This window comes from Hemitrygon akajei, chromosome 7, assembly GCF_048418815.1.
Source record: "Hemitrygon akajei chromosome 7, sHemAka1.3, whole genome shotgun sequence".
In the NCBI taxonomy this organism is placed as follows: Eukaryota; Metazoa; Chordata; class Chondrichthyes; order Myliobatiformes; family Dasyatidae; genus Hemitrygon; species Hemitrygon akajei.
The window spans coordinates 177005591-177030360 of record NC_133130.1 but is presented as its reverse complement, the minus strand read 5'-3'; the positions used below and the strand labels follow the sequence as shown (position 1 = coordinate 177030360).

The following is a 24770-nucleotide window of genomic DNA, read 5'->3' as shown; positions in this document are numbered from 1 at the left end:
GTACTGACATTTTAAAGAAATGCAATTATTTCTCAATCCAGCACCACTAATAATATGCATATTTTCATCTGTTTACTAATAATTCTCTGAATGAACCTATCCCGAATGACAAGTAATTTAAGTAGGAAGCAATGGGGATTATTTGAATTAAAGTCTATATGATTCAATGCCCTGTATTAATCCACAATTCTAGAATTTTATAATGTTACGACAATGCAGAGACAACATTAGTTCATCAAGAAGTTAATGCATTTGGTATCTCATTTTGAGGTTGATTCAACAGATCTTGAAGTTGTGATATGACATATAGAGATTTTGTGATGGATTATTTTAATACAACACAATTCTGAAAATAATATTCTAGATCTAAGAAGATATGCAACCTTAATATTTTGCAGCTTTAAAGTTTATCATAGTTGGCACAAAACGTAATGCAGTTAAAACACTGCAGATGCAGTAAGTCTTAAGTATAAACAAAAATTGCTGAAAACACTCAGCAGGTCAGGCAGCATCTGTGCAAAGAGAAATACGATTAATGCTCGAGATCAAAATCCCTTCATCCGAGCATAAAGCAACATTAGAATGGCATACGCAAACCCATACATGGACTGAGATTCAACTTAAGCAAAATCTAAGTAACATGATTATGCATCACAGATATATAGATCAAAATACATACAAAATTAATTGTAGTTAGAAACACTCAAAAGTGATTCAACTGAACGGAATACATTTACATTAATTTGTTTAAATTTAACGTCATTGCCTCCTTTTGCAACTGTTATTCCAGTTAAAGTGACTGAATTCATTCATCGCAGGTAGTTCACATTAGTAACAGAGTCATACAGGCTAAATGCCTAAGCAGCTTTCCTAAGTTGCCTGTGGTATATTTGTGGATAGGTCCATGGACATAGATAAAAAATAAGGAAAATATTTCTACTGAATTTCTGTAAATTTTCTGCAAAATTTACAGTGGTAGTGCTTGAGAAATTCCAAATTAAAAGCTCACAGTTTATTCATCACAGAGTCAAGAAGCAGATTTCCCAACATCTAGGGAAATGTATCTGAACTACTTGCATCTAATGGACTTATTGCTGTGACTAGAAGAAACAAGGTAACTTATTTCTTAAATTTATTTAAGCTGAATATATCCAACTGCTTTTGGTTTCTATTGGTTTCTAAGCACAATTATCTTTTTTTAATAGTGTTTGGGCTTCACAGCAATTCATGGAGCAGCTTCCCCAATAAAGCTGCTTGCACCTGATGACCTGGGTCCGTTTTGACCAGTGAGTTTTGGTGGCTGGCTAATCAGTAGATGATCATTATGTTTAATTTTCAAATATACTTGTGCCACTTTTCCTTATTGCATTTACTATAAGACAAATTAATGGAATAGTATTTAGATCGTGGCAAAAAAACATGAGTCAGAATATTCTTCATGTTTGCTAAAACAAAATAATATGGTTTCAGTTTTTTTGAAGCATCTGTTCAAATGTTATTTGCATTGTTTTCAAATATAAGCAATTCCTATGAATCTCAAGAAGGAATCTGAAGCGTTTACACTTGATTAACAAACTTCTGAACCTATCCCTTAGTGATTTAAGTTTCTTACTTTTGATTGGTGCGCTTATGGACCACTTTGTGCAATTCCTCAACTTCATGTTCCAACTCTTCTCTCTCCTGCAGTAGCTCATAGATGTCATTACGAAGTTGTTCTATCTGCTCATGATGACGATCTATTGAAGCAGTTGTTTTTGAATGTTTGGATTTATGAGATCTTAAGTGTGCTATAATATCTTCTAGTTTACTGACTTCATTCTCCTAAAGGACAGAAACATTAACATATAGTTGTGTCACGCACATCATTTTAAAAAATGCATTAAATTTAGGTAAAAGACTGCTTATTATGTTGCAACATTTTGCCTACTTTCAGTATTTTGCTCACTTAAGATTTTTAATCTGTAACAACTACAGGCCACTGGCAACACAGCACAGAAAATAATTCTTACCAGGTCATGGTGCTCCAGTACATTGCAGTGAAGAACACCTTCAGGAATAAGAGGGATGGTAAAGTTGACAGGGGGAGGTCCATAAACAACTTGTGTTCCAGGTGGTGGCGGTCCATAAAGAACTGTGCCTGGAGGGACAGGACTAACACTGGCTGGTCGTGCAGGTGCAGGTCCATACACTACAGTCCCTTGAGGCAAAGGAGTACCATCAGGGTGCATGGTATAAATGACTGAACCGGGTGGAGCAATAAATGTTTGTTTAGGTGTGCCATTTCCATCACTTTCAGTCCCACTATCTTCATCATCACCTACTGATGCAAAAAAAATGTACAACCTATAAAACATCTATCCCATCAATTTCTTTATCAGTATTGCATCTGTCATTTTTGATGAAATCTAATTATTTTTACATTAAAATGTAATCATAATTTTGTTACTTGGATATCTGATATTTTCAAATTCTAGATTATAATATTTTTTGCATTTAGACAAAAAGTACTATCCAATATACTTAAGAACAATATTATTACTTCATTTCTAGTACGTTTCATAGCTTTCTTTAATATCAATCACAAAAAAGATTTTTCATAATATATTATCCCAAACAAATGGGGACTTGCTTCCTTCTGCTATGTTTCATACCTCTCTGGGTACGAGTCCATTGCGAGGTACGTCTTATTGGTGAATAGACCCAACAACCACCTGGAACTGATATACATTCTTCCTTGCCTCCTCTTCTAGGAATTGATCCCTGACTTGGGGATGGTGGAACTTGATGCAGGGAGCTGAATCCAGAATCTTTTGTGTGGCTGTTTTGAGATCTCAGGCTTGGTGGCTAAAATAAATGTGAAAAGGAACCAATTCAGTAACCCTGTCTACATACAGAATCCAATTGAATCTATACACCGATTAGCAGACTAATGAGTGCCCATTGCCAATTTAGGATTAAATTCCATTCAACAATTCTTATGACCTTAAGGTCACGGATTACCATACCAAGCTACAATAAACAAGTTAAGCTTTGGTTTCTTGTACAACTTTGCTTTAGGTTCCAGGGACTTTCACTCATAGCCCTTGATGAAATGATATGATTGCATATACAAATAAAACCATGTAACAAAATGACCTGACTGCAATCCATAAAATGCCAAAACACCTTAAAATGCCTCTAATCCAAAACACAATTCAACAAAAGACAAAATTGAGAATAGAAAAAGTGTTTATATTGGGGTGAGCAGGAAAGCCAAAAATTAAATCCATATTGCTAAAAATAGAATTTAAAATGAAATGCTTTTTACTTACTGGTTTGGAATATACTAAAACTATACAAAAATTGACAAAATGTATTGATAGCTTTGTATTTGCCTTACCTTTGGTGAAGATGGCACGAAATACCAGTAACCTCTTCTTTTAAATGGATCTATCATACTGTTAATGTAGTCATTCTGATTGCTAAGGACATTTCTGAGAGCAGAGATTTCATTCATTAACTTTTCCATTTCATTTAAGTTACCTGAGAGGCAAAACAAAACATTCATTGATACAATGTAACTAGATGAGCTAGGAGGAGCCATCAAAAAGCTATCTGTTTGACTCAGAATGCATTGTTTAATACAGAACAGAGGCTTGGAGTGAACAAAGCAAGCAGCACATCCAGTAAGATATGTAATTGTACAACAAATAGGAAAGTCATTTGTCATTCTTGAACAATTACTTCATACTTTGTCGTCAGTGATATTGTGCTTTTTGTATAAACTTAAAATATAATTGTGCTGACTAGATAAATACACAGAGAAATAAAACAGATCTTTTAATTAATATTAAAAGAGACTTTAACATTTTCAACTTGCTTCATAGGCATGTAGTTGGTGGTATGGAGCCATCTTAACTGAGAAAGCGTAAATCAGGGAGTCTCTGTGAGGATGTTAGTCTGCCAGGTCAGCAAATTTATTATCCACATCTTTAAAAGGTTCTTGCAAAAGTTTATGTAAACTAAGTTACAATGTTTAAACACAGCAGGAATTTAATACACTTTAAAACTTACAAGAAAAGTCTCAGACGAAAATAAATTATTGGTAATTTTATAATATGTGTAATTAAATTAATTAAAAGTCTGCCCAATCAATAATTTTAAAAATTACCGTAATTAAAACCCCCTAGTCTTTGTCACACAAAGAAAAATGGTTTAATTTATGAAGGAGAAAATATTTTGCCATTGTGTTCATTTGCAATATTGAAAATTTTAGCACTTGCGAGCTTAACGTGCATATGTAAAAACACATACACAAACTTAATCATAAAGTTAAATAAAAATCAAATTTATTTGCAACTTACCTTCTCTCATATGATTTAGATGATCCTGAAGACGCTTCACTTCTGCACTTTGTCGATTTAGAGCTCGACCTAGTCTCTCAATTTCTAGCTGTTGGGCATTCACACTATTTGCTCCAGAATCAAATGCCTGGATTTCATCTAGAATCTAAAACAGTTGTTAATATCCATAGATACATAATGTCATAAAAATTAGGTCACTACATTCTTTAAAAGTCTTCCTGCTTGTAAATACTTTTAACATTCTCCATGCACTTATTTAATCAACTTCAATGAAACATAACCAAAACAAAGGAATACAAATTGGGGGTTGGGGCAGGGAAAAAAAAAGAGTATTAGCAATAGTTCTTTGAAATCTAAAATAATAGTTCTTTTGCAACAATAGTCAGTAGTATTACCTGAAAAAGTCCTATTTGCCATTGACTGCTGAAATACCAGCCTTACTGAATTAAAATATTACTAAATTTGAATGATTCACTTTAGAACAGGAAACATGATAGTTTAGTAATATACTATATATATTTTCCATTTCCGGTATTGCAATTCAAATCCAGTTTGGATGAATGACTTTAACTTCTATAACTTCAAATGGCTGGTTATTTGGTAGGTGACCTTTTGAGCATTAATCTATTTTTCCATAGGCCAAGAATACAACAGGATTATACTCTGAACATACTCTTCAGTGCAAGGACACAGGATATAAAAATACTTAACAGAAAGAACCACATTGGGCTTTTTATTTGGCTGCCTCTATTAAAATTTTAAAAAATCAAATAGTACATTGCTTCAAATCATAATTTTAAAAATATATTAATTGCAACAAATAAAAACACAAATTGAATTCAGACCAATAGACTTGTACTGACATTAATAATAATCCTACAGAATATTTAGTTATTAGTTAATACTAATGACAACTACTCATACCACTGGACCCAGACTTCCAAGGTCGAGAGAGTGATATGCCCCAGTGCAATGGCTTTTCTATTTTAAAAACTCACCAGCACAAGTTTAAAATTCTGTCATCATTGAATATGACAGACAACCAATCAATAATAATTCCACAGATTCCTTCTATCCTACTTTCATATAAACCTCAAACAACAAAAGATGGATACTCTTTATATTCATCCTTTGCCCTCACCTGATTTTCTTTGTCCTTTAATAGACTTTGCAGCAGCTCAATTTCAGCCTCTGCTTTGGCAAGATCTCGAGCTGCCCGAGTTGCCTCAGCCCGGAATTTTTCTGCTACCTCCATTTCCTAGAGTAAAAAGTGAGATTCAAAGCAAAACAAAGTCATAGTAAATATGCTTAGATGGAAAATTTAGATAAATTTGAAAACAGAATTCCTGAATGGACAAAATATTCTGCAAAGACTGTCACCTCTGTCCTTTCTTGGTTCAGTTCGTGAACAGTTCCCTGAAGAGCTTTCAGGTGGTCCCTGGCAGTAGAAAGCTCTCTGGCAGCCATCTTGTCAGAAGCAGCCATGGTTGCTTTCAAGTCTTTCACCTCTTTCTCAAGATTACATAATTTCAAATGAGTTCTTGCATCCTCCATTTTACTCTTCAATAAAAAGTAAAACAAAGTTGAATCAAATGGAGCTTTTTCTAAAGATCAATAGACTAAAAAAAGTCACTAATTCTACAAGAAACACAACTACTTTTTTTTTTAAATTAGTTTTTTTTATTAGTTTTTCAAAACATTTTACAAATTAAAAACCCCAAATTAATGAGGAACATTAATACAGTGCAAAATTAAGCATACAATAACAATATGCTACAAAGGAAGAGAATTAACAAAAAAGCACCTAAATTAAAGACAAGTAAGCTTAGTATCCTCCCCAAGCCCCACAACACAAGAAAAAACAACAACTCCAGACCAACCACAACACAATATAGAGAGTATAAGTCAGAACAGTCAAACTCCCAGACTGTGAATACACTTAGCAACAGAGGATAATAATGCCTACTACCAGAAAAAAAAGGGAGCTGAAAGCAAGGGACCGAAAAGAAGAAGAAAAAAAACCAAAACCCCTAGTCAAGAGGAAGGTTATGAAAGTACTCGATAAAAGGTCCCCAGACCTTATGGAACTTTAGATCCGAATTCAGAACTGCATAATGAATTTTTTCGAGGTCCAAGCAGGCCATAATGTCGTTAAGCCATTGCGCATGAGTGGGCGGGGCAGCATCTCTCCATCTAAGGAGGATCAAGCGTCTAGCCAGGAGAGAGGCAAAGGATAATATTCGGCATTTGGTCGGACCCAGACATAAATCTGTCTCGCCCCAAAAACCGAACAGAGCAATTAAGGGGTTTGGTTCTAGGTGCTGATTCAGAATACACGATAACATAGTGAAGACATCTTTCCAGAATTTCTCCAAACTAGGACAGAACCAGTACATATGCATGAGAGAGGCCACGCCCCTCTTGCATTTATCACAGAGTGGACTAATGCTAGGGTAGAATCGAGATAGTTTAAATTTAGACATATGGGCTCTATGAACAATCTTAAACTGTAAAAGAAAATGGCGAGCACAAAGAGAGGTTGAGTTAACCGATTTGAGAACTGAGTCCCAGCTTTCCTCGGATAAGGAGATATTTAAATCCTGCTCCCAGGCCATTTTAATTTTATCCACAGGGGCCCGTCGTAAGGCTGCTAGTTTATCTCGGATAATTGATATTAAACCTTTACCTAGTGGATTGATGGAAAGAAATAGGTCTATAGCATTTTTCGCAGGCATTTCAGGAAAGTTAGGAATTAAAGGAGCAATAAAGTGTCGGATTTGGAGATATCTGAAAAAATGAGCGTTAGGCAGATTGAACTTAACAGAGAGCTGCTGAAAAGAGGCGAAGCGATTATCAATGAAAAGATCTTCAAAATGTCTAATGCCCTTCCTGTACCAAACATGGAATGCTGAATCGTACGTAGTAGGTAAAAAAAGGTGATTATGTGCGACAGGGCTGGAAACGGAAAACCCCTGGAAGCCATAGCATTTCCTGAACTGAGCCCATATACGCAAAGTGTGTCTAACGAGAGGATTAGCTATTAATCTGGGCAGACTACTAGGGAGTGCAGAGCCAAGAAGTGCAGAGATAGATAATTCTTTAGTGGAGCTCAACTCCATTGCCACCCAGTTAGGGCACTCGGGTTGGCCGTGGAAGAAAGACCAAAAGGTAGCACAACGTATATTAGCTGCCCAATAATATAAGCGAAAGTTAGGTAAAGCCATGCCACCCTCTTTTTTAGATTTTTGGAGATGTATTTTATTAATTCTAGAACGCTTATTCTGCCACAAATATGACAAAATAATAGAGTCTAAGGAATCAAAAAAAGATTTAGGAATAAAAATTGGGATAGATTGAAATAAGTATAAAAATTTGGGGAGAACATACATTTTAACAACGTTAATACGACCTACCAAAGACATAGATAGAGGTGACCATTGTACCAGATTCTGTTTTATAGCATATGAAAGATTGGCAAAGTTTTCACGAAAGAGATCTTTAAACTTCCTTGTGACTGTAATTCCAAGATAAGTAAATTATGGACTACTTTAAAAGGGAGATCACGAAATGTTAGTTCTTGTGCTTCTTTATTAATTGGGAAAAGTTCACTCTTATGTAAATTAAGTTTATAGCCAGAGATCTGGCTAAACTGGTCAAGATGTGAAAACATTAGAGGTAAGGACGTAGATGGATTTGAGAGAAAGAGTAATAAGTCATCAGCATAGAGAGAAACTTTATGCTCAACACCCCCTCTCCAAATCCCGGTCAATTCAGGACAGTTTCGAAATGCTATCGCCAGAAGTTCTATAGCCAAATCAAAGAGAAAGGGACTTAAGGGGCATCCCTGACGGGTGCCACGTTTGAGATTAAATACTTGGGATTTCTGAAAATTAGTTAAAACAGAAGCAGTAGGACACAGGTACAGCAATTGGATCCAGGAGATGAAACTTTGGCCGAGGTCAAATTTTTCTAAGACTGCAAAAAGGTAGTTCCACTCTATACGGTCAAATGCTTTCTCCGCATCGAGGGAAATAACACATTCAGGAATCCCAGTTGGAGGTGAGTATAAGATATTGAATAAACGCCGGATGTTAAAAAAAGGGAGACGGTTTTTAATAAAGCCTGTTTGGTCATCAGAGATAATGGAGGGAATAACGGTTTCTAGTCTATGAGCCAAAACTTTCGTTAAGATCTTTACATCAACATTGATCAGAGAGATCGGTCTATACGAGGAACACTCTGTTGGGTCTTTGCCCTTTTTTAAAAGAAGAATAATAGATGCCTCATTGAAAGAGGGTGGCAATTTGCCGTAATTAAACGAGTCAGATAATACTGAAAATAACTGAGGAGAAAGAAGTGAAGAGAATGATTTATAAAATTCTACAGGGAACCCATCAGGTCCAGGAGATTTCCCTGAGGACAGTGCAGAAATTGCAAAAGATATTTCTTCTGATGATATTGGCGCATTGAGTTTGGCTTTGAAATCAGATGAAAGTGAGGGGATATTCAGATTCTGTAAAAATTGATCCACAGAGATATTGTCATTCAGAGATTCAGAGGAATAAAGCCGAGAATAGAAATTTTTAAATGCGTCATTAATTTCTAAATGATCCGATGTAAAGTCTCCGTTCTCCTTCCGGATCTTTGTGATATGTTGTTTGGCTTTGGAACGCCTCAGCTGATTGGCTAGGAGTTTACCAGACTTATCCCCATGAATGTAAATGTGACTCTTGCTTTCGAGAAGTTGGCGTTCGATAGGTTGAGTGGACAGAAGGTTAAATTTAGTTTGGAGTTCAACGCGCTTCTTGTATAATTCAGGGTTCTTAGTTTGGGCATATATTTGATCCAAATCTTTAATCTGTTTAATGAGGTCTAATCGATCTGCACGGGATCTTCTGTTGAGATTTGCTGTGTAAGAGATTATTTGACCCCTCAGATATGCTTTCATGGCATCCCAGACAATCTGGGATGGCACTTCCGGTGATGTATTAGTGTTAAAATAAAAGGTTATCTGATCCTTAATGAATTTTTAAAAATCATCATCCGATAATAAAGTTGAATCAAACCGCCAGTGTTTATTCCTCTGAGGGAGACCAGGAAAGTTCAGAGAGAGGGTAATTGGGGCATGGTCAGAAATCAGTATACTCTGATAGTCACAAGAGTGGGCAAATGGAATAAGTTGGTTATTGAGTAAGAAATAGTCAATTCTAGTGAAGGTATGGTGAACATGTGAGAAAAAAAGAATAATCTCTCTCCGTAGGATGAAGGAAACGCCATATATCAGAGATACCAAAATTAGAGAGAAACGATTGGATAGCTAAGGCAGATTTAGTAGGTGATCTGCTAACAGAGGACGATCGATCTAGATTAGGATCCAACCAACAGTTGAAGTCACCACCCAGTATAAGAGAGTATGAGTTTAAGTCTGGTAGTGAGGAAAAAAACCGTTCAAAAAAAGTTAACATCATCAAAGTTGGGGGCATACAGGTTTGCTAGTGCAACTTTAGTGTTATATAGTTTACCAGAAACAATAATAAAATGGCCATTTGTATCAGAAGTTTTATTATGGAGTTCAAAAGGAATATTTGAGTTAATAAGAATGGAGACTCCCCTAGCTTTAGCGGCAAAGGATGAATGAAAATGCTGACCCGTCCACTTTGACAGAAGCCGGGAGTTATCAACACAACGAATATGAGTTTCTTGAAGGAAAGCAATGTCAGCTTTGAGTTGTTTGATATGTGAGAATACCTTCCTCCTTTTAACAGGGTGATTCAATCCCTTTACATTCCAGCTCACGAATTTAAGTGCACTAGCCATTATCAATTACTAATGCATAAAAGGCAGCAGGCATATAAAAAGTCAAGCAGTACAATAGCAGTCTGGGAGCAGAGATGTAAAACACAACTACTTTAAAAAAAATCAGAATAGACAGTGGAAACTGCTGGAATCTGGAGCAATAAATAAACAGCTCAAGTAACTTAGTGGGTGAATCTACATCTGTGGGGAAGATGGGATTGTTGAATCCATATAGGTGCAGTGTTTACATGGAGTTGCTAGATGTCCACATTCATTTACTCTATAAATCTATTTCTACTTTGAGCCGAATTCCCAGCAAGAACATCCTGAATAAAGCCAGCTCCAGTTTATTGAAGTAATTTCAGACTGTTCATTGTTTAATTAACAGGCACTTTAAATGTTAGGGCAATCTTTATCAGACAATGATCCAGTAATTTGGATCTTGTAATTTTACCCATTGTCCATACTTCTACTGTGTGTGACATCCCTCAGATGTAGTAGCCAGATAAATGACCAAACTCAGCTCAATGATGACAATAATTTGCCAGTCTTTGCAACATTGTACTTTTCACCACCTGCACTGCTATAAATAATATTGGTATCTCCTTCATTACTAAATAACCGACTGAACTTTTCCTTGTAGTTCTGGTTCTGTCTTTTTATCTTTATTCATAACATGTGAAGCTAGATGTCACAACCAGCATTTATTGCTCATCTCTATTTGCCCTCAAGAAGATGGTGATTAGCTCATGCATAATCTTCTGCAATCCATATGCTGTCTGGAACAACACAATATTGCGACTGTAGAGATTTCTAGACCAATAACATCTCCAAGTCATCACTGAATGTGATCTGGAATACTTGCAGACTGTGGAATTCTAATGTCCCTGCTTTTCTCATCCTTCTTAAAAGAGGTTTCAGGTTTGAGAGATGCTGATAAAACACTTGACAGGGTTCTGTAGTGAATTTTGTGGATGGTGTACGATAAATTCACCAAGGCAGTGGATCACTTTCAATCTGACTTACAAACTGTCTTTGACAAGAATCTGGAAATGGGTTACTGCAGAATAGACACTGTACTTTCAGAGGCATAGCTTTTGTGTTCCTGGTATAGTTAAGTTTCTGGTCAAATGCGAATCCTAGTATGTTAATAGTAAGAACTTCAACAATGATGAATCTACTGAATGTCAAGGTGTGTTAAGGAGTGAGGGTTGGTTGATACTTCACAAAATAAGCTTTGCTTGTTATATTGTTAAGAGCTGTTCACTCAGAAGTGTCTATGGCTTTGTTTTGATGGATGTATTTTAAAATAATGCTTGGTTTTAATCACAAAAACTAAGTAAAATGATTACGGTACCTTATTCTCTTTAGCTTCGAGTTCTTGTAAAAGTTTATCCCGATTTTCATCTGCCTCCTGGAGCTGCTCGTCAGCAAGAGCCTGTAATTCTTGCATGTTTCTCAGTTGCTCCTGGAGACCTGCAATCTTATTCTTCAGCTGCTGTGCTTGAGCTTGACTGATCTCTTTCTCAGATTTTATCTGTCACAGAAACCACAACTATTGTAAGGAAAGGAACCTAATAAAATATCGGATCATTTGAATCCAATTACCACAGCAGAGAAAGTAGTGTTTTGGAAAAAGATCAATGCTCATCTAAATAAAAATAAATAACATGAAAACAATAAACAGTGGTGTAATTTTTTTCTTTACATTTAATGTTAGTAAATGTAACTAAACACATTTTGCTTTTTGAAATATGTCTGAATAGCTCCAACCTCCCTTATTTTACAGAAAACATTTCCAAACCTGGACTATCGGGATCAGTGTAGTAAAATATGTAAATGGATGCCTGTACTTGAATGTGCTTCTAAGGTTCTCAACCCCTGGGGTTTTTTTGCTACACACTAAAAATATTGCTGTCATTTTGTTTCTCAGGCATCAAGATGGAATAAAAAAGTAAAAAAGAATAAAAAGACCTGCAAATGCAGGTCAAGCAGTAGCAAATCAAGGCAACTGGACATTTCGCCATTCATCCAAGAAGTTTCTTCAGTTCTGATCCATGGTGCGTAGCTTTCTGGCTTATAAACTCTGAGTTATTTAAAGGTATAGCAATCACATGAAGGTCATTAAGAGTCGTAGAGGTAATGACAGGATCATTAGTTTTATCTTCGCAATGAATGTAAGTGTGACCTGTGTGGAAACACCGGCGTAGAGATGTGCATCGCAGGTAGCTGATAGGTGGTGTCGTACTACACCCCCTCTATTCAGGGATGGGTTTTCCAATTTGACAAAGATCGCTTCTTTAACTCCTCTTTCAAACCACTTGTTCTCCCTGTCCAAAATGTGCATACTGTTATCAAGGAGTGTCCCTTGTCCTTTAGGTGTAGATATATAACCAAGTCTTGACCTGAGGTGTTAGCCCTCCTATGTTAGGCCATTTGTTTGTGAAGTGGTTGTTTTGTCTCATTGATACACAGATCTGTACAGTTCTCACTGCACTGGATAGCATATACAGTATTGCTCTGTTTATGTTTGGATGTAGGATCCTTGGGGTTGTCAAGTTCCTGTCTGAGTTTGTTTATAGGTTTGAAAAACACAGCAACAAAAGCCAGGAAGGACATCAGCCCAACAGACAGGGGTAAGGATCAAAGCAAACAGAAAAAAAAACATAGTCATCTCATATGTAGCTGGAGTTTCAGGATTTTCAACAAACACCAAATCCCTGTGTTTTTCAAATAATGTGCACATTTTGGATTGGGAGGACAGGCGGTTTGAAAGAGGAATTAAATAAGCCATCTTTGTCAAACTGGAAAACCCACCCCTGAACAAAGGGGGTGGGGTACAACATCACCTATCAGTTATTTATAATGCAGTTCTAACACCTCTACCCTGGCATCTCCAGCATAGTTTACACCTCCATTCATGCAAAAATAAGACTAATAACCCCCCCATAATCTCTATGACCCCTAACAACCCTCATATGATTGCTATACCTCTAAACAACTCAGAGTTTATAAGCCAGAAAACTGCCCACCATGGATCAGAACCGAAGAAGCCTCTCAGATGAGGGGTGAAATGTCTCCTAAACAACACAGTTGCCTTGATTTACTACTGCTTGATATACAATGACCTGGATAACCGAGAACCTTCATAGACAGTATTTGCAGGATCTCTTCATAAAGGACCAAATAAAACAGTTGGCATTAGATATAACTGCTCCATTTGTTATCATACAAAGAACACTGAATGGACAGGAGGTTCCTTGAGGTTGTCATAGCTGGGGTAAGTAGTGGGGATAAGCTCCCAATTAAATACTCCCAATAGCTTACATCTCAAATAGCCTTTGACAACTAATTCCATCTTCTGGCCTTCACGTCTGGCTTAGCTACTAAAATTGGTAGAACCATTTCTACTGGCAGAAGGAGCAAAGATGGGTTACTGGCACCTTAAAACCAGTCACTTCAGGCAGATGGTTGGCCATCCATGGTCAGCAGCTCCTCTAGAAGGAAAACTCTGATTTCAAGCCAAAGTTGCCTTGTGGCTATACCCAATCATGGGGAAGGCTTTGTGAGTAAACCATGAGGAAAAATCTGGAGCTGGAGTTCAGCACTGACTGGCAATCCCTGTGATGCCACTGCTGCCAAATGTATCAGTCTTTACTGTTTCTTAAAATTCATCAGCAGCATGGGTAACAGCTTAGTCTCCATAATCATACTGCTCTGGCTTGTGTATCACATAGATAACTACAACACAATATCCATGGTCGATCCCAACCAGTGGAGGGCCTCAATAAAATGGACAGGAGTTAAAGAAAATAATTCTACTTATTGTATCTTAGTCGCTCCAAAAGGTCTTATGGCCTTACTACAATGTTATATACCATGTAAGATGATAATTATACCTTATATAAAACATTTCCAGTGATCATTAATACATTTGTTGAAATATTTATTATTTCTTGCAATTATTCACACATTCACAGCTTTGCCAATTTTGTACAAAATTGAGCTATGTTATTAATGACTTTTTTTGCCAAGCACATATAATTACCAGTGTCTCTGCTGCTTTCTCATATGCTGTCTTAGAATCCTCCTGAGTATTCCTCAATTCTTCTTGTAATGTTATAATTTCCTGTTCTAATCTCTTACAATGACATAATATTTCCTCTTTTTCTTGTTGTGAATTCTTTAATGTTTCATTCAACTGCTTCTGCAATTCAGCAAGGTTCTTTCCCAGAGTGTCTCCCTGCTTGTAAGGCCTAAAAAAAAGCAAATTTATTTTCCATTGGGAAAATCATGGATAAGCATTGCAATTTCAAATTTATAATGTAGACCAAATATTCTTACCTGATCTCCTGAATACCAGAACCCAGTTTTCTTCTAAGTTCAGAAATCCGAGCGGACACCTCCTCTGGATGAATCATGGTCTTTATTGTTTGATTCATTTGTGTCTGTAACTCTTTAAGCTGTTCTTTCAACAAGGAGTTATCAACCTGGAAAGAATGCAACTACCTTGTAACAAGTATCTTTAGTATTAAAGTATCTTTACTCCTGTTTAATGCATTCTTTAAATTTAAAGTATACATTGTTATTGGTCATAAAGACATCTGTCATGAAGTGACACTGATCACATTAAAAATGTTATATCCCCAAAAAGAAACTAAATTGTTAATGGCGCTCATGAAAGTCAGAGACAGGAATAGCATTACAAGTGGGTACAAGAAAGTATGGACTCAAATACAAAATAAAACTTCTTCAATTCTATCAGCGAAGTTCAATTGCTATTTACAATGGTGATGAGGACCTGCAACTAAAAGAGGAGATTGTTATCTTAATTGGAGGTAATCTTTCACTTGTAGAACTTCAATTTGAAAGCTAACTCACCAAACTACAAAATCATACTAATTTAACCTGTGGTTCTAAATATAAATTCAGTGGACATTATGAGCACAGTAGCTTAGAAAATTGAATTTGACAAAATAGCTTTATTTTAGCAACACTAGCATCTTTTTGAAATAAAGAAACTTGAACAGCTGGAACAATAGTTCAAATTAACTGATGTTGATAATATCATCAATAATTTTATAAAAGTAACATCCTCTTTGAATGTCAAGCATGCCCATTCTATAATTCATTATAAAACAAAAGCAAAGATTTCAGAAACAATAACTGCAGATAAATTGTTGACTATGGATGATGATAAATGGATAAGTGATTTGCATTACTATTATTTCCATTACATGCTTTATTACATGTAAGATAACTCATCTGCTGTACCCTGATATTGACTATTATAAGGAATCAGAACAAGTATGAAATTGCTAAACCAAATTTACAACTAAGTTTACAAAACAATTGGAATCAATTTTCTATCACTGCAGTGCCTCATCCAAAAATTTATCAGCATGGCTAAACACGTTTTCCTCTTCACAAACCCATGTAGGCTTGCTTTCATTTCTTTGGGGTACATATATTTTGTCCCCAGTCAACCGTTCAAAAAACTAGGGCGGCACAGTAGTTAGCGATCAGTACAATGCTTTACAGTACAGGTAACCCAGGTTCAATTCCCACCACTGCCTGTAAGGAGTTTGTACGTTCTCCCCATGACTGCATGGGTTTCCTCTAGGTACTGTGCAAAAGTCTTAGGTACAGACTTTTGCAGTACTGTATTTTGTGATAAATATATTTTGAGTTCTGAAGCTTACAAGATGCTTATTTCAAAATAAATTACCATTTTTTCAAAAACCAAACAACACACTACAGATTTCAGAGTTAATATGTTAGAAGAATTACAACTGTACTCTATAAAAATACAGTTATATAAGGTTAGAGTCCAGCAAAAGTATAACTTAGTTAAAAAATCTACTTACCTGTAGAGTTTTTAGCTGTGCAACTAACTTCTTGTTTTCATGTTCCTTTTCAGCCACTAATTGAGCCTTTGCTAAAGCGTTTTCCAGTGCTTGTCTTTCCTTTTCCAGCTCCGCTTGCAGAGCAGATTGTTCCATCTAAAAACATAAACATCAGCAAACAACTATTTGATCAGAAATGGCATTCCATGGGGAGCATGTAAATACATGGCTCCTTATTAAACAGCCTAAGGTGTAACATGCATGCTGAAGCTGATCGCCATCTCTAGTTGTAGGAAACAGCCAAAAGGAATGATGAGCAGCCACACATAATTTTGAGTTGTAAATTAATCGAACAGAGTGCTGAACATGTCCTTTTCAAATTCAAAGTCAAGTAATTTTGAACTGTAACTACAGGCAGAGGACCTTATAAAGCCTTGATGAGTTCCAGTAAATCTCTTCAATCAATTTTTGTTGAACGAATATCATAATTATCACTTAAAAGTTGGGGGAATCTGATCTGGCACTGTGTATTGAATTTGATTATAATCACTCCTGGGATGAACAACTAACCAACTGACTGCTAACATCTGCATTTAATACTCAGGCAATGGACACTTGGGGAATTATCAGACAACATCCTTTTCTCCTGCTCATGGTTACCAACTTGGTAAACTCTTAAAATGACATTCAAGTCAAATACAAAAAGCACTTGTCTACATCTTCAAAACCAACTTCACTTGACCTGAAAGATTCTCATACCAAGGAAAGAAATGAACTTATGTTTCGAGAGTTTTTAAAACATTATCATTCTGGCTTTAGATTTTGACATTAGCCTGAGGGTGGTGAATCTGTGGAATTCACTGCCACTGATGCTCTGGACTCATTGGGTGTACTTAAAGCAGAGGTTGATAGGTTCTTAATTAGTAAGAAAGTCAAAAGATTATGGGGAGAAGACAGGAGAATGGGATTGAAAAAGATAATAAATCAGCAATGATGGAAAACTGGAGCACTCAATAGGCCAAATGGCCTAATTCTGTTCCTATATGTTATGGAAGTCAGACAAGGATTGGTGATAGCAATTTACTGAAATGTCAGAATGGCTGAATGCCCATGTTGTCGTCACACTCCACTTCCAAACACAACATCACTTAAAATGTAAAGAGGGCACCAGAAGAATTTTTTTAAAAAAGGTACATTTACCAAAAATCTGAAACAAAAGAGACAAATAAACAAATGCCATATATTAAAATTACATGAGACGCTTACATTCAACAAGATCCTTTTCACTTGTAATCGTACAATAATTTTTGTTTTGTGCTACCCTAACTGAAAGCTGATTAAATTGACTTGACTGTACTTGTATAGCATGTTAATTAATGAAAAGAGAAAGAATCACTGAAAATACACTTTAGCCAGTTTAAAGCTATTCTTTAACAACATGACACAATAAAAACATAAAAATCTTAATAGATATCCAAGGATAACATTAACAAAAAGTTATAAAGATTAAGTTACTTATGAGTGTATTTAGGCAACAATGCAGTGTCACCAATCCCAATTCTCAACAATATTTAAATTCAACACTTTAGTTATTTATATTAATTCTTACAAAGTAGTTAATTGCCAAATATGTCCTCAGGCTTCTTCACACTCAAATTGGTACTTACTTGACTGAGCTTCCGCAGTCGCTCCAGTTCCTCGCTAAGTTGATTTGCTTCAATGTCCCTTGCTTGTAGTTGAGACTCCAATTCAGCTTCATACTCGCCGAGATCACCTTGAGCTTGGCGCAGCGATTCATTCAATTCTTGCTGTTCTTGTAAGGAACGTTCCATGTCAGACAGCTCCTGCAATGAAAAGTAAATAATGGACTCTTATAGCTCTCAATATTAAAAGGGTGTTATGCACAAATGCACTTACTGTACCTAAATATATTCTTTAACTAGAGATTGAGTACATTTTGAATGGTGCAATTTAATTATAAATGCATCTTACTTCCAAAATGTCATTATATAATAGAATTAGTGAATGTATAAAATGTTTTGCCCTGAATTTAGCTTGTTACAATACCCTACATAATACTAATTACATTTGTTCCTGTTATGAACAGTTGCCAATTGGATAAAATATCACAGAGTCCAATTGTAGTTCATTAGTCCTTTACACAATATTGTCATAACTTAAGATGATTTCATATGAAAATACAATTGAATTGTAAATTATTTTGAATAATTAAACACAGATTAAATTTCCAGTGTAACACCTTAAGAATTCTAAGCCATTCAAATACAGACCTTTCTCAAGTTATCCGCATCCATGGCAACAATTTCCAGTTGATTCTTCTCTTGTTCCAGTTCAGTCAGTTGATGCAATAGTGCCTGCTTTTCCTTCTGCAACTCTGTGCATTCCTCCCGAGCTTGCTTTGCCTGTCCCTTTACACTCTCCAAGTACTCTTGCAACCCAGCAATAATGCTCTCCAAGTCTCGCTTCAGTGCCTCATTAGCTGCTATCTGACCTATTAAAAATATATTTTGATAAGTTAAGCCTCATTGCACTGGTAACATTATTTATTGCACAGAGCACGATTAATTTCATATTTATTCATCAGGTTGTTTCAAATGCTGCAATCCAATTAATATCACAGTTCTTTCTTATTCTCCTAGGTTTCCCTCCATCCTCAGAGGAAAATATACACTACAGATTCTCAGGAGTTACCTTCAGTCAGTTGTTCTTCCAGATCTTTGATGCTCTCAGTTTCCTTGGCAATCCTGGAGAGCATTTCATCTAAGCGTTTCTCTAACTGCTTGTATTGCTTGGACATTGTGTCAAATTGTTGAGTTTTATTCACCATTTGAGCTTTTAAATGTGCCTGAAAAAAAAAAAGATTCTATTAAATTGAGATGTTGAAAATAACCAGTGCAATATATTTGATAAATTTTTAATTTAAAGTACAATTGAGTTTTACAAAGTGTTAAAATAAATTAAATCTAATGAACCATGTAATGCTTTATTTTCACAATTAATTTTGGAAGTATATGAAATATACATTACCAATTGTTTATTTATTTTAATTCCATTAATAAAAGTTTTGGGCAAACCATAAGCCTTGCATATTGTAGTATATGCATGTTGCAGACAGGATGGAGAGAATCAAAGAATTCTTTAATTAATTGGAGGCAGAAAATATTTAAGGACTGACTGTTGCTTCTGGACATTCAGCATTTTGAAGTGCTTCTGTATGAAAACTATCAGGTCTTCTTCAATTCAACTACTATCCAAGAAACAGTAACCATCTAATGGAAAGGTTTTACTCCATTATCGTTGTAGGCCCAAAATGTCAATCACGTTAGACTGGATTTAAGAACCTATTCATCTTTAATAAGACCGTTTACAAGTAACAGTGTACAAATTAAAGTCTGCATATTCTGTTCTTTAAAGGTTAGCTGGAGTTTATATATGATAGTAAAATAACATTCTCCTTATTATTCTCAGGCACTTGAAATTGTGCAGCAATTTCATTAGTTAATTACTAGTTAGGTCATTATGACAGGGTACTTTGGAATAATAAGGAAAATTAGCCGCTTTGCCATCACTTCATTATGCCTCCAGATCATCAATCAAATATGGAGGTTGAAGTCTGGCACTACTCCATCAGTTGGGTCTAAACATGGTTTCCATACTGTTCAAAATTGCAGAACTTTGCCTATAGACTTTAGATTGTGTGAAGTATTCTTTAGAAGTTATCATGAAGGCTACCTATGTTACACTGAACAATCAGCAAACTAATAGAAAACTGAAAGAATTAACATGCACTCACTTATCAAATCAATCTGAATAGCTGGTGCTACCCTAATTGGACTATCTCGCTGTTACACAAAAAGGAGGAATCAAATTACTTGTGCTTGTTTTCTCTATGCATATGATTGTCCTAATTTTTTGGTGACACAGGAAAAGTAGTTATTTTATTTTAGAGCTGAAGAAAACTTATAAATTACTCTTAGACTGATTCATTTTCAAGTCAATTTAGTTCTAAAATATCACAGTAAAAGCTCACACAAATCAAATGAACAAGATCTATTAAATGTAATGGCAACTTGGATTTAAAAGTTGCAACTGAAATTACTGGCACACATTTCAAACATCTATACATTTATAAACAGCTGCACGTGAAAAGTAAAAATTGCTAGCGAATTGCATTTCTACCACTATCATTCCATCTATACTCCAGATATCACTAACAATACCATAGCCAATGATTACTTCCTGTCAGCAAATATTCTTCCTGCTGTTTCATATTCATAATAATTAAACAACCTTATAGTTATAAAATAAATAATTGGTAGAAGATAGGCTAACATGACCTGATAAATGAATTACATGCATTCAACGAAGTAAGCTCATCTCACATACGCAGTTAATAAGATCCACAAATCTACCTTAAACCAGTTTTTAGAGATTCAACTAAATGAAGACTGAAGGAAAATGAGGTATGACATAATTTTTAAAGTGATTATAGTGGTGTACATTTACATTATTCATAATTATCCCACTATTTTGCATTCCTTAATATGCTTTAACCTCAGAGTCGCTGTTTCTTTTCCCTATCAACTCCCAAACTGGCAGGGAATAAAAAAATTAAAACAAGATATGTATTTCCATTAGACTGATGCATTCAGTCATATATTTAGCTTTTGCTGTGCTTGGAACCAGAGCTTCAAAATTGCTCATTAAAATACATTTAAAGTTTAGATTTCAAATTCATGCAATTAAAACATGGCTCTTTCAGCACATCAATATGGATCTATATTTTCTTTTCATGGATTAATAACCTCATCTGTTAAAAATCAGTGAAGCAAAATCTGAGTGGCTATACTCAGTGATTCACTTCAAAAGGTGACAATTATGTTTGAATCCACATTAATTAATAAGTAGAAACAGGTCTATCACGGTCTGTCTAGAAATGCCTTTCATCTTCAAAAACTAGATCAGCACATCACCAGCCAACTTTCTGAACAGTTTTCTTGGCAGAAACAACTACCGTGTTAAACCTAATACAGAAGGTTCATGAATAATTTTGGGATGCTAATCTTATGCCAGCATTGTATTATTAATGCAATCACTGTTGTTTGCACAGATCCCATGAAATTCTCAAATCAACATCAGATAAATCAAACTAGCAGACTGAGAGCAAATGCAGTCTAGCAGAGTAGCCATCCCAAACCAGAGTTGATCTGGCCTCTACTTATAGCTTATAGACAATCCAAAAGCTACCAATCAGTCTTGATGTTGTTATGTATTTAATATATCAGTAATATTGTAAATATATTGTTTGAGTAAGCATCCTTCATTGTTTAAATCAGTTTTGCACATTGACTTACAACCTCACCCTATTACTGCAATTTTTGGCTTACCAATGACTGATCTGCCCTCTGCAGCTCAGCGGATGATTGCATTTGCTATGTTAATGGCTAGAAGATCTATTTTATTGAATTGGAAAGAGATGAATCCTCCAACTACATCTTAATGGTTTTCCCAAACCATATCCTGTTTAAATTTAGAAAAAAATTAGAAGTGGTACCTTTGACCTCTCGGTTAAATTTGAAGAAACTTGGAGGCCTTTTATTCAATACTTTCACAGAATGTAATTTGACCTTTTCCTATTCTTTTATATCATTCATTAATTTGAGTAGAGGAGCGGAGTTGACGACATTAATTTTTTTTTGATGTAATAGAATAGCCCAGCTTTGTTTAGTTTAGTTTTAGTTGTGTTTAGTTGAGTTTATTTTGTCTTTGATTTTTCAATTTGGGGTTTTTTTCCATCTTTTTTTTTTGTATTTTATCTATATCAAGGGTTTGGGAGGTCTATTATATTGGTGTTACCTAATGTTTTTACTCATGTGTTAATTGCCAACAATGTAATCCCATTCCCTTTGTACTATTATGACCGTTATGTATCAGTTTTGAAAAATTCAATAAAAAGACTGAAAAAGAAATAATTCATTATGGTTATATGTATGAGATACGTAAATGTTATACATCACCACACTATCACATCATAAGCACATGCCTCGCTAAAGTAAAAATGGAACACACACATTTTACTCCAGGCTCCTTGTTCTGTTTTCAATTAGTTTTTATGTTTTGGAGTTTTATAACTATCAATTTTATCAATGGAAAAATTGCAATAGACTGTTAAATGCCTACAGATAGGTATTGCTGTGGTCCTAAGCTACCATGGTCAAGCTAATTCAGTCAAATATCTAAATACAGTGAATTCTGATTAACTGGGCCATCGGTTAAATAGGACAGCTGCTAATTTGGGACAACTCTTGAAGAACAAAAATTAATCGAGAAAATAACTGGGATTCCCTTTGTTTACTTGGGGCACTGTTGCGCTTAATTGGGGCAGAAGGCTGTTGCCAAACAGTTTCTAACTAGTGTCAGTCATGTGCTGTTGTGTAGCAGTTATTCTCTATACTGTGCTTAGATAGAACCGTTTTTAAATAGCAAAAGTTGCATGTGTTAGATTATCCATTTGGGCCAATGGATGTCGATTCAAAAAGGCAGTGTTTTTTATAATTTTGTTTTTATTTTGACTTCATGCAAAAGGCAATAAAGGTAGGCCATTATCTGAACTAGGTTACTCCGCTGATTTTGTTCATTTACAGTCAACCAAAAGAACATAGCAATAATGAATTCTTTCATCAATAATTATTCAGAATTAATACACAGTTTTATAATACTGTAGTAGTATTGGTAGTATTCTAATTTGCTCTGTATTTCATTTAAATGCATAATTTGTTACCCAGTTAAACAGTGGCTTGTCTTATACCTTTTAACTATTTCTATGAAACTTCAGCTCATTGAGGCAGGTGCTTAGACCATAAGAGGTAGGAGCAAAATTAGGCCATTTAGCCCATCAAGTCTCTGCCTTTTAATCATTACTGATGCATTTTCCCTCTCAACCTCTTTCTCCTGGCTTCTCCCAATAACCTTTCATGCTCTGACTAATCAAGAACCTATTAACTTCTGCCTTAAATGCAATCAATAACCTGACCTCCACAGCTGCTAGCGGCAATGAATTCCACAGATTCACCACCCCCTGGCTAAAGAAATTCCTTTTCATCTCCATTCTAAATGGGATGTCCCTCTATTCTAAGGCTGCGTCCACTGGTCCTGGACTCCCCCACTTTGGGAAATATCCTCTCTACATCTACTCTATCTAGGCCTTTCAATATTCAATAGGTTTCAGTAAGATTCCCCCCCCCCCACATGCTTCTAAATTCCATCGCGTACAGGCCGAGAGCCAAACACTACTTGTACAACAACCCTTTCATTCCTGGAACCATTCCAATGAACCTTCTTCAATGTCAGCACATCCTTTTTTAGATTTTTTTTGTGTGTGAGCCATACTCTCCAGATCCTTGGCAACCACTTTTTTTCCCCAAGTGATTGTCTTGGAGGAAAGATTCTATGAGTAATCCCCTACATCCTTCTCACAGCGCAGGGTTTTTTTTTTACGAGGCCGAGTTGTGAGCTCGACACTCAACCCGGCACAGATGGAAAGTGTGCCCAGAAGCAGCCTGACTGGATACGAACTTCGCTCCAGAGTCGGGCGCTGATGCCACTGCGCCACCAGCCGGCCCCTTTCTTAGATAAGGAGCCCAAAACTTCTCACAATACTCCAAGTGAGGCCTCCTGCTTTCTCAATACTAACTGCCCCTCTACTTATCTTCGTATTATCTGGAAACTCGGCCACAAAGCCATCAATTCAGTCTCCCAAACCACTGACATATAACATAAAAAGAAGTGGTCCAAACACCAATCCTTGCAGAACACCACTAGTCGCCAGCAGTCAACCAGAAAAGTGTCCCTTTATTCCCTCTCTTTGCCTCCTACCAATCAGCCAATCCTCTATCAATGCTAGTATCTTTCTTGTGATACCATGAGTTTTTATCTTGTTAAACAGTCTTGTGTACAGCACCTCGTCAAAAGCCTTCTGAAAATCCATGTACACAACATACACCGATTTTTCTTTGTCTATCTTGCTTGTTATTTCCTCAAAGAGTTCTAACGGATTTGTCAGGCAAGATTTTCCCATAATGGAATCATGCTACCTTTAGCATATTTCATCATATGTCTGCAAGTACCCTGAGACCTCATCCTTAACAAATGATTCCACACTGTCACTGAGTTTAGGTTAATTGGCCTACAATTTCCTTTCTTCTGCTTCCCTTCCTGAAGAGTGGAATGTCACTTACAATTTACCAGTCCTTTGGAACCATGCCAGAATCTAGTGAATCTCACAAGATCATTATTAAAGCCTCCACAATCTCTTCAGCTACCTCTTTTCAGAACCCTAGGGTGTAATCCATCTGGGCTAGGTGACTTATCTACCTTCAGACCTTCCAACTTTCCATGCAACTTCTTCCCAGTAATAGCAATTACACTCATTTCTGCCTGACACTCTCAAAATTCCGGGATACTGCTTGTGCCTTTCACAGTGAAGACAAAGGCAAAATACTTATTTAGTTTGTCTATAAGTTCTTTGTCCTATATTACTACCTCTCCAGCATAATTTTCCAGCAGTCCAATGTCCACTCTCGTCTCTCTTTTAATCTTTATATATCTGAAAAAACTTTTGGTATCCTCTTTGATATTATTGGGTAGCTTGCCTTCATATTTCATTTTTCCCTCCTTATGGTTTTTAGTTGCCTTCGGTTGGTTTTTTAAAAACTTCACAATTTTCAAATATTTCACTAATCACCCAACACTATCATACACTGCC

General features: G+C 35.9%; 1 protein-coding gene across 6 annotated transcripts in view; it reads right to left on the bottom strand.

Moving 5' to 3' along the window:
* Positions 1-24770, bottom strand: part of cntrl (centriolin) — a 109366-nt gene that overhangs the window by 47181 nt on the left and 37415 nt on the right. For 5 of the 6 annotated variants that reach the window (XR_012099749.1, XM_073052671.1, XM_073052672.1 and 2 more), the window contains 14 exons: positions 18698-18851; positions 18277-18497; positions 17653-17829; positions 16007-16141; positions 14484-14629; positions 14188-14395; positions 11497-11676; positions 5724-5903; positions 5485-5601; positions 4344-4488; positions 3380-3522; positions 2652-2844; positions 2010-2320; positions 1613-1821 (listed from right to left, as the gene is read on the bottom strand). Coding sequence is in view for 5 of the 6 variants with exons in the window: in XM_073052671.1 (XP_072908772.1) it covers positions 1613-1821; positions 2010-2320; positions 2652-2844; positions 3380-3522; positions 4344-4488; positions 5485-5601; positions 5724-5903; positions 11497-11676; positions 14188-14395; positions 14484-14629; positions 16007-16141; positions 17653-17829; positions 18277-18497; positions 18698-18851 (2519 nt within the window). In the remaining variant the exon portion in view is untranslated. The remainder of the gene's footprint in view (positions 1-1612; positions 1822-2009; positions 2321-2651; positions 2845-3379; positions 3523-4343; positions 4489-5484; positions 5602-5723; positions 5904-11496; positions 11677-14187; positions 14396-14483; positions 14630-16006; positions 16142-17652; positions 17830-18276; positions 18498-18697; positions 18852-24770) is intronic. The other variant, XM_073052673.1, reaches the window with a different exon arrangement.